This window comes from Thalassophryne amazonica, chromosome 19 (genome assembly GCF_902500255.1).
Source record: "Thalassophryne amazonica chromosome 19, fThaAma1.1, whole genome shotgun sequence".
In the NCBI taxonomy this organism is placed as follows: domain Eukaryota; kingdom Metazoa; phylum Chordata; class Actinopteri; order Batrachoidiformes; family Batrachoididae; genus Thalassophryne; species Thalassophryne amazonica.
The window spans coordinates 37804854-37823459 of NC_047121.1; the positions used below are offsets into that span (position 1 = coordinate 37804854).

Sequence of the window (18606 nt, forward strand, 5' to 3'; positions counted from 1 at the left end):
ATGTAAATGTTATTAAGAAATGATCAGACAGAAGGGAGTTTTCAGGGAATACTGTTAAGTCTTCTATTTCCATACCATAAGTCAGAACAAGATGTAAGATATGATTAAAGTGGTGGGTGGACTCATTTACTTTTTGAGCAAAGCCAAGTGAGTCTAATAATAGATTAAATGCAGTGTTGAGGCTGTCATTCTCAGCATCTGTGTGGATGTTAAAATCGCCCACTATAATTATCTTATCTGAGCTAAGCACTAAGTCAGACAAAAGGTCTGAAAATTCACAGAGAAACTCACAGTAACGACCAGGTGGACGATAGATAATAACAAATAAAACTGGTTTTTGGGACTTCCAATTTGGATGGACAAGACTAAGAGTCAAGCTTTCAAATGATTAAAGCTCTGTCTGGGTTTTTGATTAATTAATAAGCTGGAATGGAAGATTGCTGCTAATCCTCCGCCTCGGCCCGTGCTACGAGCATTCTGACAGTTAGTGTGACTCGGGGGGTGTTGACTCATTTAAACTAACATATTCATCCTGCTGTAACCAGGTTTCTGTAAGGCAGAATAAATCAATATGTCGATCAATTATTATATCATTTACTAACAGGGACTTAGAAGAGAGAGACCTAATGTTTAATAGACCACATTTAACTGTTTAGTCTGTGGTGCAGTTGAAGGTGCTATATTATTTTTTCTTTTTGAATTTTTATGCTTAAATAGATTTTTGCTGGTTATTGGTGGTCTGGGAGCAGGCACCGTCTCTACGGGGATGGGGTAATGAGGGGATGGTAGGGGGAGAGAAGCTGCAGAGAGGTGTGTAAGACTACAACTCTGCTTCCTGGTCCCAACCCTGGATAGTCACGGTTTGGAGGATTTAAGAAAATTGGCCAGATTTCTAGAAATGAGAGCTGCTCCATCCAAAGTGGGATGGATGCCGTCTCTCCTAACAAGACCAGGTTTTCCCCAGAAGCTTTGCCAATTATCTATGAAGCCCACCTCATTTTTTGGACACCACTCAGACAGCCAGCAATTCAAGGAGAACATGCGGCTAAACATGTCACTCCCGGTCTGACTGGGGAGGGGCCCAGAGAAAACTACAGAGTCTGACATTGTTTTGTGCCAACAATCACAAAACTTACCTACAACTTATGTCCCGCATATGTGGGGCGCATGAGTCACACGCTGGCAATCGTTGAAAATTTTCAGAATGCCCAAAATTTTTCAAGGAGCTCTGCATATTAGGACGTATATCAGCGAGCTTCAATGTGCTCTTAACTTATATATATATATATATATATATATATATATAAAAAAAACTTGCCAGTAACTTATTACACTTATGCCAGCATTCTTTAATACGGTTGGCATACGCTGGCTAAATAGTCAAGGTGTGACAGGGCCTTAACCCCTTTTTTCAGTATTCTCTCATCCCCTGAGAGAGAATACTGAGGACACACTGTGGTTTCATGATTAACATATGCACAGATAAATAAATTAATATTAAAAAGGAGACTTAATTTGACACACTTTCATCAGATACAGAACAATGAGCTAAATGGTGATGTACAGTGATGTACCATGAGTTACCCTCAACAGGTAGATTTTTTTTCTGCATTATTATTTTAAAGCAAACACTTCCTTAATGGCAGGTTGCACTCATCTTATTTTTGTGTGACTGTCATTCATTTTCTATAACCGCTCGTTCCATTTAGTTAAGTAGTAGTCAGTGGATGAGAGGCGGGGTATATCCTGCACAGAGCACACAGGGGTACCCACACAAACACAGGGAGAACATGCAGACTTCACACCGAAAGGACCAGGTGGGAAATAACCCCAGGACTGTGTCGCTGTGAAGCAAAAGTGCTCTCAGCTAAATCTGTATGTGCTCCTTTGTGCACAGAAAGCAAGAAAAAATATCCACACAGATGAATTAACACCTTCATGCATGAGCATTTGTTCTTTCTCAACAATGCTTAGCATTGGGATGATTGCAAATTAGAAATCAATGCAAGTTTTGGATCTGTAGTGATAATTACTGTTGAACTGAGACACTGTGGTGTACGCGCAACACACAATGTACTGTTCAGAGATAATTCACCAAGTTAGATCACCACCTGTGGCTACATTGTGTCCTGCTCTACATGTTAACCTGCTTCGCATGTAAATGTGCCACCACTTGAGGATACATTGTGTTGCCTGCCTTAAGGTGCGCTGACATTTGCACGACTTAGATCCATGCACTTGCACAACCTGTGTCGTGCAGGAGAGTAAACTCATCTTTAACGGACTGAACGTGAGAGGGGCGCCGGCGCGTGCAATGAGAATTTTGAAATGTTCAAAAAATCTTTCACACATAAATGTCATGCAATGTGGCACGATCTGCTGGCCAACACTACGTGCAGCTTGTCAAGTGAAGTAAAGAAGTGAACAGAGCGAGTGGTTGCGTCAGCAGATTGCATAAGAGCGCAGCTCGTCTGAAGGATTATAACAAGATGTTAAATGTATCATAAACATACTTTTACAGCTGCACACAAGAAGGAAATAACATGCAACTGTTTTACCAAGCCATGACAATGTAAACATAACAAATACTTACCTTTTTAAACAGCTCCAAATGCTTTCTCCAGCTTGTTCGGAGCATGCGCGAACGGTTGCTACTGGAGCGGTTGCTGCTGGAGTGGTCCTCTGTGTTTCAGGAAGCGATTAGAGCTATTTTCAGCAGCCAACTTGTAGAGAAAATGATTAATCCGCTATGAAATAATATTTCATACATGCAACGTCTAGCGCACAGCACATGGCAGCCAGTGGAACAAAGCACCGCGTCCAACTGGGAACACGGCGGGTGGTATTGTCATGACGATGTGTGTGCAAGTGCATGCATCAAACTCATGAGTGCCAGGGCACCTTTACATATGTTAACAAGCTGAGACGTCACTGCTTTCCCGGCAGGACCCCTCCGTGGGTGATGTACGATTGTCTGTTCTCAAAGCTGTTTAAAGCCCCTTTCACACTGGGCCTGCTTCGAGTTGCATTATGACGATGCCGAGTTGATGCAGCCTAATGCCACACCGTGAGGGACGCAAAGGGCGAAGCGGAACGGACGCCAAAAATTAAACATTTAATTTTTTCTGTGTTGAGCACAGGGCACAGAAAGGAAGTAGTTTTCTTGCAAGTTGAGGCAACTTAACGGTACTTAACGTGACTGGATGCCACACCCATATAACATTTCCCGATGCCAATTTATAATTCCTGCTGTGCTCCATTGTTGTCGGGCTATAAATCACGCAGAATTGTTGAACTTTTTATGCCAATGCAGTTAAATTGTATCACTCAAACAGCACATGTAAACCATTAAAAGAAAAAAAAATGCTCATTACAGCCTGTGGCTGTAGGCAGCTCCTCACGATTATGTTAAATAAAGTCCATTCTGCTCACAGACAGATTGCAAGTGACAGGACATGTTCACATCCAGTATAACAAGATTGCTAGCGACAGGACATGTCCACATCCAGTATAACTCCTCATGGAGGAAATCTCGACATGCACTCACAGACGTAGCTCCTGTCAAAAAATATCTACTGCTGCCTTGAAAAAAATAAAATTGGTTCCTGTAGGAAAACATCTCCATGTGTTTTTACCACAATTTTTTTTTTTTTTTTTTTTTTTTGTCTCTAAGACTAAATAAAAGTCTTTTATTATTTACTATTTTATCTCCAGCTGGTTCAAAATGCTGCTGCCAGACGTTTGACAAGGCAGAAGGTTTGATCACATTACCCCCATTTTGGCATCTCTTCACTGGCTTCCTGTCTATGTGAGAGCAGACTTTAAGGTTTTATTGTTAACCTATAAAACTGTTCACAGACTGGCGACTTACTACCTGGCCAATTTGGTGAAACCCTACGTACCGGCCCGTGTTCTGCATTCACAGGATGTTGGACTGCTTTGTGTTCCTAGAGTGAAGAAAAAGTCAGCGGGTCAAAGAGCTTTCTCTTACCGTGCCCCTGCTCTGTGGAACAGTCTCCCTGTGTCAGTGAGGCAGTCAGATTCTGTGGACACTTAAGAGTAGACTCAAAATGCATTTCTTCTCCCATGCCTATGAACAGCATTTTATGTCATAATTGTTATTGTCTTAAATGGCTTTTTTTTTTCCTTTTTCTTTTTATTGTGTGTTTTAAATCTTTTAATTCATTTTAATTTCTTTTTGAATTGTTTTTGTGTGAGGTGCCATGAGACAACGTTGTTGTGAGTTGGTGCATTATAAATTGAATAAATAAAATTGAATACATTTTTTTCAATTTCAATTTATTAATTTATATAGCGCCAACTCACGACAAAGTCGCCCCAAGGCGCTTCACACAATTCATAACACCACAAAATAATTTAAAATCAAAATTAAAATCAAGAAAAGCACAATAAAAAGATAAAACACAATAGAATTAAAAAATTACAAAGCAAACATAAAAACAACTTGGATTAATGATAAGACAGTCTAAAAAAGTGGGTCTTCAGTCTTGATTTAAAAGTCTCCACCGTGTCAGACTGCCTAATAACAGCAGGTAGATCGTTCCAAAGAGTCGGACCACGGTAGAAGAAGGCTCTATACCCACAGACTTCTTGTTCTGTCAACTTCCCAAATTGACAGAAGCATTTTTCCCCATTTTCAAGGTTATGAGCCTTCACTGGTGTGTTTGAATGAGATCCGTCTCCTCCCTGCCTGTTGCAGCAAGCAACAGTCAAACATTGTCTAGAGGAGAGATGCATTTTACAGATAGGAATTTGTAGTTTCAGAAGTGGCTGAATGAAGATTCTGTGACAATGAAACTTTGATCTGTTGATACAAACCGACAAATTCCAATGTCTGAATATTTTAAGGATCAATTATCCCTGTTAAAATAACATTTAGATTTATAGAAAAAACACCCTCAATGATTAAGTCCATATAATGATCCCCTTTGACCTGTATCTACGGGGGTTTCATTTTTTAAAACTAAGTAGACACATTATGCCATTCGTATGGTGGCTTTCTTTCTGGCTGGATCTGCTCTGTGCAGTTTGATGAGCCCAAGTCCAATATGCTTTTCAAACCAAAGGATTCCACAAACATTTCTGCAGCTTCCAGCTCCTTCTTGAGCATATTTCTTTAAATTTTTTTTGTTGTTGTTATTGATAACATGTGTTGTTTTTGCTGCTTAGGTTTTCATGTCTACTACACATTGTGTTTTCGATAAATAAAAATGAATAAAAAAAGTTATATGATTGATCAATCACAACGCTCATTTGATTAGATTACTTATTTAATCAAGTGACAGCCATAGAATTAATACTTCACTGCTTTCTGAAAGGGTGTACCTGCATTATTGTTGGCATAAAATGGTCTTAAAATGACAATATTTATCTAAATTATTTCTGGGACAATATGTTGCCCAACAAAAATAGTTCTTGCAACTGGCCAAGCAATTTGAGACTGGTACTTGTCAACAAGCAGTGCATTACATCAGCATCTAGTTCTATTCTGGCCAAACACATTCCGAGTTCTCTCTACAGTCTATTGGGGGGTGGGGGGGGCAGAATGCATAGCTTCATTAAAATCTTTATTAAATTTTATTTTTTCTGCAGTTAGCCAAACTGGTCCCATTGTTTACAATGCTTCACATCTACGTTCTATTTTTATGTGCGCCTACAACAAAGTCCTGCAAGTGTGTGACCATGAAGGCTTGGAGAGGAAGTCACATCTGGTTATCGACCTCAACAGGACTTACCTGGAAGCGGTTAGCACTGCTAGCCATTAGTGAGGACTATGCTTATCGGCTCATTGACTTATTGGGTCAGAAGACGCAAAGGTGACAATGGCAATCAGACATTTCATGACAGTCATTGCAAATCTTTCAAAAGTTACGAAGTCCTCTGAAAGCTGAAGCAGCATCAGGCAGTAAAACGATATTCTCCATGACTGCTCTGTGCTGCTTAAGGGGAAGTAAAATCTGCGGAATGTGGTTGTGTAGCAAGGTACGTTTGCAATTGTCCAATCCAATTCACACTTACTGTACATATTTTTTAGGAAGTGGCTACTGCTACAGTACTGTGTCAGGAATGTAACCTTTTGTCTATTGACACAGAACCAATCTGATGCTGCCATTTCTTCTGTGCCAATGAGTGACTCTGTTACATAACTCCTTCTGGCCATTCTGTCTGTTATTGACTTCTTACCCAAGTAAAGTTTGAGAATAGGTTGAGAACGAAGACTAGGTTCCCATTTTTTTTTAACCTTCATTCATAAATCCATTTTGGGATTTGACACACTGTGGCATGCACTACTTATTGACAGTGCTGTGGCAGTGGAGTAACCGGATTGGTTACAGTCTACGCCTGACGTAATGTGGAATATGATTGGCTCTGTGTCAATAGACAAATGGAGCGCCCACTGACAGTACTGTGGCAGTATCCACTTCCTATTTTTTTTAATGCTGGCTGCACTAGTTATCATGCAACCAGAAGAACAGCTGGCTGTAAATCACATCAAAATAAGGCAAATAACACTGCGCCCCCAACGGTGGTCGAGATGTGATTATACGCGGTAGGGGGAATTTGTGAATTCTCTGCCCATTTGAAATGGAATTTTCTCTACTTTTGGACAAGGATTCTATTTTTAGACAATGTCTAGAATTCTGGGTCTGGATGGAATCTTTGGGGATTACTTCCATCTTTGTTTCAAACTTTGATTTATGCCTTTTGGTAGTCAGACATCACGGCACAGTGACAAGTTGAAACAGTGCTGCTTCATCACTGTGCAGTTTGTGGAAGACAGCGCACTTTAACAAGTACAGATAGCTGGAAATATAAAGAGCAGAGCACTAAGAGGAAGTAAAAAGAAAGAAAAAAAAAACCCCATCCCTTTATCCATATCAGCCCAGAAATGACGCAAGACGCTACTCCATGTAATTTGTAACCTTTTCACAAAGCTTACTAAAGAAAGAAAACAACCTTCATTTTTAGTAGCCCTACGAACAAAGCACTGAACAGAAATAAAATATAACCTCGTCAGAGGGAACAGAAGGCATCAAGGGTTCAAGATAAATCTGGCAATCACTTATTACACTTTCATTATGTGCATCTGTTCAGATCTGCCTGTGCAGATACAACCAAACCATTTTTGTTTTTCTATTTTAGTTTCAGTACACAAATGAATCACGACCATTATAACTGCTGGGAGGTCAGACAGAGTCAAGAAACCAGAAAACACACGTTCATAAATTAAAATTATAGTTCAGTCGATGGATTACAAATACGAAATGAGACAAATTGTGCCCATCTGTTATTGAGGAGAAATACTGCTGTTTGACTTATTTTGAATCGGAGCACGTGAAGACAGACAGAAGACATGAAACCAAGTAAATGACAAAGTCTTGAGGCCACACACCATATACTGTATATCATGGGTTTGACACGGTCATTGACAGATGTGCCAAACTCTACTGTCGGTTACAAGTGGGAGTGTGGTAGAAATGGTGACCAAATGCTGATTTGTGGATAACATCAGCTCCACTGCTTCCAGAATCACGCCACCTACTGGCATGGAGGGTTTACACACAGACACAACATACATGCTTTGATGGCCATCAGAGTGAGAAGTCCTCACTCTGCCCTGGTTCTCCAAAAAAAATTCCCTGCGCTGTGTTCAACTGGGTACTTGCATCCAGGTGTGGGTTCTCTGGGTCTCTGGAGACAGACGTGTACAGCTGAGAGCGCCACCTGTTGGGACGCTTTCTGCTCTATTGGGCTCTGACCATTTTGGCGGCACAGTGGCTTAGTGGCTTACACTGATGCCTCACAGCAAGAAGGTTGTGGGATCGCTTCCCACCCTTTCTGTGTGGAGTTTGCATGTTCTCTCTGTGTCCGTGTGGGTTTCCTCTGGCCACTCTGGTATTTTGGGTCTGCTCCTGTCTCTGCCCCTGACCAAGGCAGCCTCTATACATCTGGATTTGGTCCCCAGGCGCCAGGCTGTGGCTACCCACTGCTCCTAGTGGTTTGATTAAGTCCAACTGGAATTAGGATGGGTTAAATGCAGAAGACAAATTTTGTTGAATATATGTAAAACAACAAAAAAAGCCTATATTATAATTTATATCAGCTGTAGTCTTTCTAATGTGTTCTAATGCAAATTTTTCAGGTGATGGGGTGGACAGCTGCAAACACACAGCTGATGAGTGTCTCCGCTAGTTGACCCGAGTCTGCCCAGAGTGTTTCCTCCTTTACTCAGTTTACAGAGTCTGGTTTCTTACTTTCATGACACTTGGAAAATGTGGTTACCTCATGAACATCAGTATGGTTAAAAATGTGCATGCAAACACATTGCATTGTGATAATATAATTTAATAAACCAAAGGGGCCAGGAAAAAAAAAAAAAAAAATTCTAAACCAATGCCGCCATCAAAATAAATAATCATGTGTTCAGGCTTGAGTCCACTAGATTTAGCATAAAGCAGAGCTCATTCAACCCATTTACACCAAACCGTGGTCACTCTTAATAATTACTTTTGTAAATGAGGTTCTGATAATATCAGTATCCTGTCTTATATATGCTCTGAGGCACACTGGTGCCCGTACCTATCTCCGGATTTGGTATCATTACTCAGATGAACCCATGACTTCCTGGACGGGACCCCAGACTGACAAAGGTTACTTCCCCAGCCAAGGCTGGTACCCATTTACTGCTGGGTGGACTGAGACAATATAGATTATCTTGTCCCAAGGACACAGACAGGTAGCATGAGCAGGATTTGAACCCAGTTCCTCATACTGGCAAGTCAGCTCCTTATCCACTCAGCTACCTGCTTTACAGGTGTGTGTTTCTATAGAGTTCAAAATATTGTTGTGCTCACCATTATGTCTCCTTTGCACTCATGCAGACAATGTAGGGCTAACTCCTGGTTGGTGCCACCTCCACACAACACACTGGAGCAGGCCAGGTGCATGAGTCCTTCAACTAAGAGAAGTGTAAGACAGAGACGCGTGACATTAGATTACATTTAATCTTTACATTTAAAAAAAAAAAAAAGTGATGACAGTTTCTGAAGCAGTTTCCACCTTCAGCAATTTTCAAGCTGTATAACTCGGGCCATTTGGCTCCAACAAGTGCACCAACCCAGCATGTTGTCATGACACCACTGTAATGCTCTCATGCCACTACAAGAGTATTGCTAGGCACTGCCATAAACCCATATAGACTTGACAAATCATAAGCAAGAATCAACATGTAATATGTTACAATGCCAGTATGGCATCCTACATATATTTTCGTCATTTTGAAATACTGATAGTAATTGCAAATGACAGCTGACGCAGGCTGTAGCTGAAGAAGAGGTAATGTCTGGCATCACTTGATCCTGATTGGGTCTTGGCAGTTTCCTGGGCAGAGTCTAGTCTAATGAGCTTTGCGTTGGGCTTATGATGGCATATTATTGGTCAGTGGCTACTTTGTCCCAGTGATACACCAAGAATACTTGTGATTTAACAAGATACTGTCAGGAAACTGCCAACACACACAATACATTATCCTGAAATGGCTGCCAATTTTTAAACATTTAAAAATAAACAAATATGTAAATAATTACAGCATGTCATGGGACTCTTACAGTTGCACACTTACTATACGCACTGTATAGGTGGAAACTCTCCTTTGGCCCCAATTCCATATACATGATTTTGACTGTGACTGTCCACAAAGATACATGTCAAAATGATTGTGGTGACCACATCTTTTACCAAAGCAAAAACTCACCAAACACTATGACCTTAGTATGTTGAGGAACATGACTCATTATGACTAAATTTGCAACCATGACTTGGCATGACACCATCAAGACCTGAGTAAGACTAGATAAGTTGGAACCAATATAAGATGTCCCACGATACAGACAACTCGTCCAAAACATCAACCTGACATCAATATCGAAGGTGACTCAGGATTGCCGTCATGACAGCAAAGCAAAGTAACACTGTAGGATGGCCGCAAGAGGATTTATCATCATACCAGGACAGATTTAAACAGTTTACATCAATACTGTTTTCTTTTAGTCCATTATGATGGCACAACTATTTAGAATGAGGTGAAGAAAGACACCTGTCACGATGTCAGTGTCCTTGGAAACACCCGGTATTGCACTATGCAACACTGGTGTCCTATGTAGGACAATTCTGGCCAGAACTGCAAGTTTCGTGAAATGCTTTACAGCATAAGTCACATTGGACCAAAGATTTTACATAGGCAGACATCAGCTAAGAGAAGAAGTTGGCGAGACATTTTCATTATGGACATCCTGGCGAAGCCAACAAAGAAGCCAAAGAAGATACTGTCAAGGGAATGGAAAAAGCGAGAGTGACGAAACTGGACAAGTGTGACTAAAGCACCAACTTTTACTTGTTAGTGAGCGCCAAGAGGCAAAAAGATACAAGACAGATCTTAATCTGGGCATGTTGTAATTGGACTACTAATTCAAACTTTTGTTTACTTGCCATGTCTCGTGCTGTTGCACTTGCACGATTGTTATGTTGTGTTACTGAATATGTAGACTTTCTACTTTTTGATCCATGAGCCCATTTTTGACAGAGGTTTAGCCAGGAATTATTACTATTATAAAATCATCTGCGTTTATTTATTTGTCTGTCTGTTAGCAGGATTACATCAAAACTACTACACGGATTTTGACAAAATTTTTTCCACAGATAGATATTAGGCCATGGAAGAAACTATTACATTTTTGGAGGTGATCCGGATCTAGATTCTAGATCAAGATTTCACTTTATATAGGCTTTGAAGGATTACGTCAAAACTACCTAACGGATTCTCACCAAATTTGCACCACAGATAGATATTAGGGCATGGAAGACTCCACTGAATTTTGGAGGTGATCTGGGTTCTGGCTCAGGATTTCACTTTATGGACTTTTAAGGATTACGTCAAAACTACTGCACGGATTTTGACAAACTTTTCAAACAGATACATATTAGGCCACAGAAGACCCCGTTAAACTGCAGAGTGGATCAGGATCAAGATCTTGATTCTGGATCATTTCTTATATTTTCACCATTTCGAGGATCATCTCAAATCTGCTTGATTGATCTTGATAAAATTTCAATCACACGTGGCTATTGTACAAAGGAAGACCCTGTTGGTGTTGGATGTTGGGAGTGAAGCGAATCAATATACAAGTTCTGCAGCAGAAACATACGGCATCACGATGTTGTTAATTAAGTATCAGATTGCAACATCTTGATCAGTTGGACCATTCTGGATCAGTATGCAATTACTGCCATGGTGTTGTGGAATCCGGATCCAGATAAAGTCCGTGTCACAATGTGAATCACTTATCTTTTAATTTGCGTCCTCGTCAACCTTTGGTGGACATCGGAAATCTCAGATTGCTCTTGTTTGTGATGAATTTATCAAATTTGCTAGTTATCAGTGCATACAAGTGCTCGTGTCACAGTCTGTTAGTTTTCATTTAATGCTGTAACATTGTAACCTTGGCAGGCAGCTTGTCAACAATTGCACATGTACCTCTGTCTATGGGGAGCCCCAAAGCATGAACTGTATTTACAAAATACGATATTAGCCTGAAGGCCTTGGGCCCCTAGCTGCAGGAATGTGTGTAGTAGTCCCATGTGTATTTGTGAGTGGGCAATATTTCCATGTAGCCAGCCATGTCATAATGATTATGTAACAACGCAACTTCAAACTGCACTGTAATCATCACTGTGGAGACAAGTTTCTAAGTTTTCATTGGGGAGACTACATTCAGGAAAAAAGGCAACCAGGACCGATTTGTGTGCAAGTCATGATTTTATGTTTGGAAAAGATGTGGAAGCTTGACTGAAAAGGGAATGAAGGCTATAGTGAGGAAATAGGAACTTTGCCTAGATCTTCAAGGGATGCATCCTTGCTGCAAATGAAATCCATAGCGATCAGTGGTCATCATACACACATACAATTTTTGGCTTTGTGACCTTCAAAACTACGTGAAGGCCATTCATCATCAAACGTGACCTAGATCTTCAAGAGATGCATCCTTGCTTCCGGTTTGATAAACTTGTGTTATTTCTTTGAAACGTTATTAAGAGCACAGTGTGGCAGATATTTTTAGCCCTGCGACCTTAAAAGTTAGGTCAAGGTCAGTCATCATTTACACTGGCCTAGACCTTCAGGAGATGTATGTTTCCTGCAAATTTGAAGAACCTGTCTGACATCCTTAAAAAAATGATTGAGAGTACAGTCTTCAACATACGTAGACACTGGTTTTGGCCCTGTGACCTTGTATATTTAGTCAAGGTCAAAAATCATGTACATAGTATTGGAAGATGAGATTACGTATTTTTTTAACATTGCAAGAAGATGGCTGTATGGAGGAAAGGACAGCAGTCTAATGAGTATCCTATCTTTAAAAAAATACTCTAATGTGAAATACAGATAAACCAGTAAATAATGAATAGTAAGAAATACTGGGGGGGGAAAATTAGTGATCTCATGAGTTACTTTTTAATTTCACAAAAAAGGAATGAATTACCAGTGTCTGAGACATTTTCCCCCAATCTACTGAGAAATTTTAACGGGAGCCATATTAAGCCATCAAATCCCACACAAAGAAATGTGGTCCATGTGCAAAAACTGATTCCACAAGAAATTCTAAGTTTATGTTGCTATTACAGTAGCTCTTGATCTTACCTTTCTGTTGGAAGTCAGGTTTCTCCTCCAGTTCGTTCAGTGGAGCCCAGACCAGTTCAGCCTGGTGCCGATCCTGTTCAACGGCTGACCGCGGCCTCAGCTCGGGCACATCCGCCTGGTAACGCGACCCGATATTTATCCGTCTGCAGGTACAGACACCAATGTGACCACAAACGTGGAATGTGAATTTCGTCTACTTTAAGACTGCAGAATACTCCTGATCTTTAACTGCATAGAGTTATCAACTCCAGTTATCGACGAGTATATATTAAAAGCCAAGTGGCCTCTGTGTATGTGTCTGCATGTCCATGGCTTTCAACACAGAGAAACCAGGGAAAGCTGACATTTGCTGTTTGGTATGCTTATGTATTTTGGGTCGAGGATGAACGCCGCAAAAACGGAAAGTTGATGGGACTAATATTTTTGGAGAAACTACAGATATTAGCCAACAACAGTGAACAATGGATGTTAATTAAATTCTGGACTCACGCCATTCGAGCAGGGGGGTGGTAAAGTATCTATATATTAAAAGCCAAGTGGCCTCTCTGTACGTCTGTGCAACTTCGATCACAGAGAAACCGAGGAGAGCTGACATTTGCCGCTTGGTATGCTCATGTATTTTGGGTCAATCTAGAGCCTGTGGATCCCCCACAGTCAACACGCTAGTGAAGTTTATTACTCTGGTCGCAGTGTAACGAGATATATAAATGCATTTTAAAATGATGGATGAAAAGGGAAGTACACTAATGGCCAGATTTAAATGGAAGTACTTGGATCCTCATTCTGGCACATGACAAGTTCAACAGAAGAGAATAAAAGGGGAAAACTCTCTTAAACAAATCTATCCCTAACGTTTCAAACTCAACACATCACATTCGGCATAATTTCAAGAAAAATTCAGATGTTTCTGTGCTGCAGTCATGCTACTTCACAGTGAGCAAATTATTCCATGCCTCTGTCTGCAGTATTTTCCAAGTATGTGTGTATACTGGACACGGCTTACAGAGTAGCTGGGCTGCTAAAACCTGAGCTGTAAACGGCTCATGTGAGTTTGAGAGCGCAGCAGGATCAGCTGAAGCAGATTTATGCTTTGGCTCACTAACTCAGGAGCTAACAAACAGGGCGACCACGTAACCAACTACCCTCCTGGGTCATACCTTGGCCAAACCAAACAGTCGCTCAACCAGCGGGATACCCATCAATCTTTGTTATGCCATAGCCCGAGCTACTGCAACCTCCTTGATGGAGGTAGTAATAATTTCAACAGGTAGCCATATCAGAATATTATACAAATAATGAACGTTTATGAGTTCAGTGGTACGAATATTTCATGAGGTGAAAGATGGAATGTTCCAGGTCTACACTTAAATCCATATTTGCATAAAACAGACTTTATATCACAGCTGAGTGGAGCCTTGTCATTTGATTGGTGCTTTGTATGTCACATAACATGGATTGTTTGCCCCATTTGTGTTGCGTTGCATTTAGTGTGCAAATATGGTTCCATTTACTGTGCAAAATTGGTTCCATACATTTGGTACCATTGCACGCTGCGAAACCCGCCCAGGCAGACACTAGCGGGGGCGGCGTTTAGCTAAACATGGCAGAGTTTGTTTTGCTGACGGACTGTGATTTGAACGAGCTAATTGACGGTGCTAATTCTTCTAACACACCCACAAAAACAAATCCACAATGCTGTAAGCCATCTGGAGGCATGAAGAGCTGTTAGGATGAAAATCTGGACAAATTTCTGATTCAATTTTTCACTGGACTGAAGAAGTACACAAAGTCTTTTTTTTTTATGGACTACATCGTCAGAATTATTTTTTAACTACCTGTTTTTCCAAGGTGACTGAGAATAATTTTGGACTTTTATTTAATGTTCATGTTGGACTGTTGATGTCAAAGCACCAGTGACGCACACCAAAATGTAAGTCCCTTTCTGCTGTTAATTAATTAATAAAATATGAAATGACAAGGATCTATTTTAGTCGTTATATAAAAGAAATAATGAATGTTTTTACATTCTTTCAATGGAACAAATATTTCATGCAGGTGAAAGATGGAATGTTCCATTCAACAAGGCAAGTTGAATGGTGCGTTCCAGCTTTACTTTGTATGTACCGTTATATTATGCAGCCATACCATTTTTTTTTTTTTTTTTTGCTTAAAATGAGACTATAATAATGTGGTGTGAAAAATACTCACGGCTCTATGCTGACTGGAGTGGCTTCGCTCATAGCCGACAGGATTGGTGGCGTTACATCGCAGCTATCTAGAATAATAATAATAACGTAGCTAAAAATAAATCATGAAGTCTATTCAGTGAAACAACATCATTATTCCATAATCACAATACTTTTTTTTTTTCATCCCCAATAATCACATGCTATACATACAGCAAATTTAGGGCTTCATCTACAAGCAACAAACTAGACAATCATTCAGTAATGATCAAAATTAATTACTTCTGTCTCACACATGCACAAACAGATTTTTGTATTATATTACTCAGGGGAAGGTTTCACACTTAAGTGCAGGATTTTCCAGGAATAAAATCAGGAATGATCTGTTCACTTTTTTTTTCTGTTTTTACTTACTGGAGCGTAACAGACTGCGTGTGGCAGACTTGGGTGTTATGGGTGGCGGCAGGCCCTGGCTGCCGGCGGCAGCAGCAGCTGCGGCCGGAGGGAAAGTTGAGAAGTAGAGGCCCGAGCCCTCTCGAACAGGGCTGAGGATGGGTGGAGGAGTGTAGGGGGGCACGGTGAGAGGATTGTCTGCGAGGCGAACGGGGGAGCGCAGGTGGCTCTGGTACTGCGTGATGCTGGGGTACACCGGCGGGGCGACGAACAAGCCAGGTTTAGGCAACGGAATGAAGAGGGGCTCAGGCCGGGGTCGCCGCTTGGATTTCTTGCCGTCGTCATCTTTCTCGCCTTCTGTTCTGCCATTCTGGTGAGGAAAGAACGCATAAGAGAGCATGACAGCTGTAAATCTTGTCTGTGTGGCAAGTGTGGTGGATGCACATGCAATTATAATTGCAAGTTCTTATGCTTTCCAAAAAACCACATGCAGTATGCTGCCTTTGAAAAAGGTGAATCTGCAAAGGGAGGTCCAACGTCAAAAGTGCGTGGTGTGCAAAATATACAGCGTGGATAACTGATATGCAACAGAATAGATCTCATTTCAATCAGTCGATGCAGAGCAACTGCATAGTACCCTGTGGTATGTAATGTATAGTTTTGCAGTGATATAAAGTAGTGCAGCTAAACCTTTATAATCACCCTGCTTTGGGATAGGGCTGTTCACCAAAATCCCTATAAAGAAAAGAGGGGAAAGGAGGAAAATGTGGAGACTTGATATGGAGACAGAAGCGACAGTGTGGTGGAGGAAGGCAGAGCGTTAGTGTATTGGCACGGCAATATGGCATTATTGCAGGAATTTAACAGTAGCAATTTAAATAGACTGAAAACAGCAGTGGGACCTCGGCCTATGGAGCACCAATGTACACCAGGTCCTCTTGGTCCTACAGGGGAAAAAAAAGGGGGGGGGGCAGGGTGGAGAACAAACAAGGATGAGAATGTACCCACTTGATCAGAGCCTTCGGTCAAGGAGTTCCTGAGGGAGTGTCGCCGGGTGACAATAACTGAGGGTTTGTGGTCAGTACAACCAAGGTCTTCTGGATATGAGGATCTGGGAGGCCGGGCGGAGGCCAGGGCGGCTTCATCCCGGTTGGGGGAGGACGGCTCTTTCCTCCGCACTGGAACAGACACGGGGATAACAAGAGGAAGAAAGCTGTTGTCTTGAGGTCTGTTGGCGCTCACACCCTCTGATTCAGTGGGGCTCCACGGCCTGTGGGGCTCCTAAGAAAGACGGGGAACCAAGTGTTACGCTACGTTTTATTATCCACACCCAACATGTGGCTAAGGGAAATGGTGCTCTATGCATGTATGAGCTTTAGCCCAATCAAAGAATTTGGCCACCTAGCCACCGTGGGATGAACGACTTAAAATAGTTCAAAGGTGACAATCAGCTGTTTGCCGAGTGGTTCTTCTTATTCTTCTTAAAAAAAAAAAAAAAAAAAAAAAAATCAGAAAATACACGCAAATTATAATAGAACACATTTTAACTTAGTTTGCTGATGTTGCTGCTTATGCTTTATTGTGAATATATATACATATTATATATACAACCCCTGGCAAAAATGATGGAATCACCGGCCTCGGAGGATGCTCAGTCAGTTTAATTTTGTAGAAAAAAAGCAGATCACAGACATGACACAAAACTAAAGTCATTTCAAATGGCAACTTTCTGGCTTTAAGAAACACTATAAGAAATCAGGAAAAAAAAATTGTGGCAGTCAGTAACTGTTACTTTTTTAGACCAAGCAGAGGGAAAAAAATATGGAATCATGAAAAACAAAACAACGCTCCAACACATCACTAGTATTTTGTTGCACCACCTGTGGCTTTTATAACAGCTTGCAGTCTCTGAGGCATGGACTTAATGAGTGACAAACAGTACTCTTCATCAATCTGGCTCCAACTTTCTCTGATTGCTGTTGCCAGATCACCTTTGCAGGTTGGAGCCTTGTCATGGACCATTTTCTTCAACTTCCACCAAAGATTTTCAATTGGATTAAGATCCGGACTATTTGCAGGCCATGACATTGACCCTATGTGTCTTTTTGCAAGGAATGTTTTCACAGTTTCTGCTCTATGGCAAGATGCATTATCATCTTGAAAAATGATTTCATCATCCCCAAACATCCTTTCAATTGATGGGATAAGAAAAGTGTCCAAAATATCAACGTAAACTTGTGCATTTATTGATGATGTAATGACAGCCATCTCCCCAGTGCCTTTACCTGACATGCAGCCCCATATCATCAATGACTGTGGAAATTTACATGTTCTCTTCAGGCAGTCATCTTTATAAATCTCATTGGAACGGCACCAAACAAAAGTTCCAGCATCATAACCTTGCCCAATACAGATTTGAGATTCATCACTGAATATGACTTTCATCCAGTCATCCACAGTCCACGATTGCTTTTCCTTAGCCCATTGTAACCTTGTTTTTTTCTGTTTAGGTGTTAATGATGGCTTTCGTTTAGCTTTTCTGTATGTAAATCCCATTTCCTTTAGGCGGTTTCTTACAGTTCGGTCACAGATGTTGACTCCAGTTTCGTCCCATTCGTTCCTCATTTGTTTTGTTGTGCATTTTCGATTTTTGAGACATATTGCTTTAAGTTTTCTGTCTTGACGCTTTGATGTCTTCCTTGGTCTACCAGTATGTTTGCCTTTAACAACCTTCCCATGTTGTTTGTATTTGGTCCAGAGTTTAGACACAGCTGACTGTGAACAACCAACATCTTTTGCAACATTGCGTGATGATTTACCCTCTTTTAAGAGTTTGATAATCCTCTCCTTTGTTTCAATTGACATCTCTCGTGTTGGAGCCATGATTCATGTCAGTCCACTTGGTGCAACAGCTCTCCAAGGTGTGATCACTCCTTTTTAGATGCAGACTAACGAGCAGATCTGATTTGATGCAGGTGTTAGTTTTGGGGATGAAAATTTACAGGGTGATTCCATAATTTATTCCTCAGAATTGAGTGAGTCCATATTTTGTTCCCTCTGCTTGGTCTAAAAAAGTAACCGTTACTGACTGCCACAATTATTCTTCCTGATTTCTTATAGTGTTTCTTAAAGCCAGAAAGTTGCCATTTGAAATGACTTTAGTTGTGTGTCATGTCTGTGATCTGCTTTTTTTCTACAAAATTAAACAACTGAATGAACATCCTCCGAGGTCGGTGATTCCATAATTATTGCCAGGGGTTGTATATACAGATTTGGAAGATTTGCAAATACAGTCTCATGTAATATCCACTT

At 40.8% G+C, this 18606-nt stretch overlaps 1 protein-coding gene across 1 annotated transcript in view; it reads right to left on the minus strand.

The window, feature by feature from the left end:
* The window catches only part of mideasb (mitotic deacetylase associated SANT domain protein b), an 84638-nt gene that overhangs the window by 44772 nt on the left and 21260 nt on the right, over positions 1-18606 (minus strand). Inside the window, exons 3-7 of the mRNA XM_034195086.1 lie at positions 16303-16575; positions 15316-15664; positions 14924-14990; positions 12716-12858; positions 8877-8980 (exon numbers count right to left, since the gene is read on the minus strand). Coding sequence (XP_034050977.1) covers positions 8877-8980; positions 12716-12858; positions 14924-14990; positions 15316-15664; positions 16303-16575 — 936 coding nt within the window. The remainder of the gene's footprint in view (positions 1-8876; positions 8981-12715; positions 12859-14923; positions 14991-15315; positions 15665-16302; positions 16576-18606) is intronic.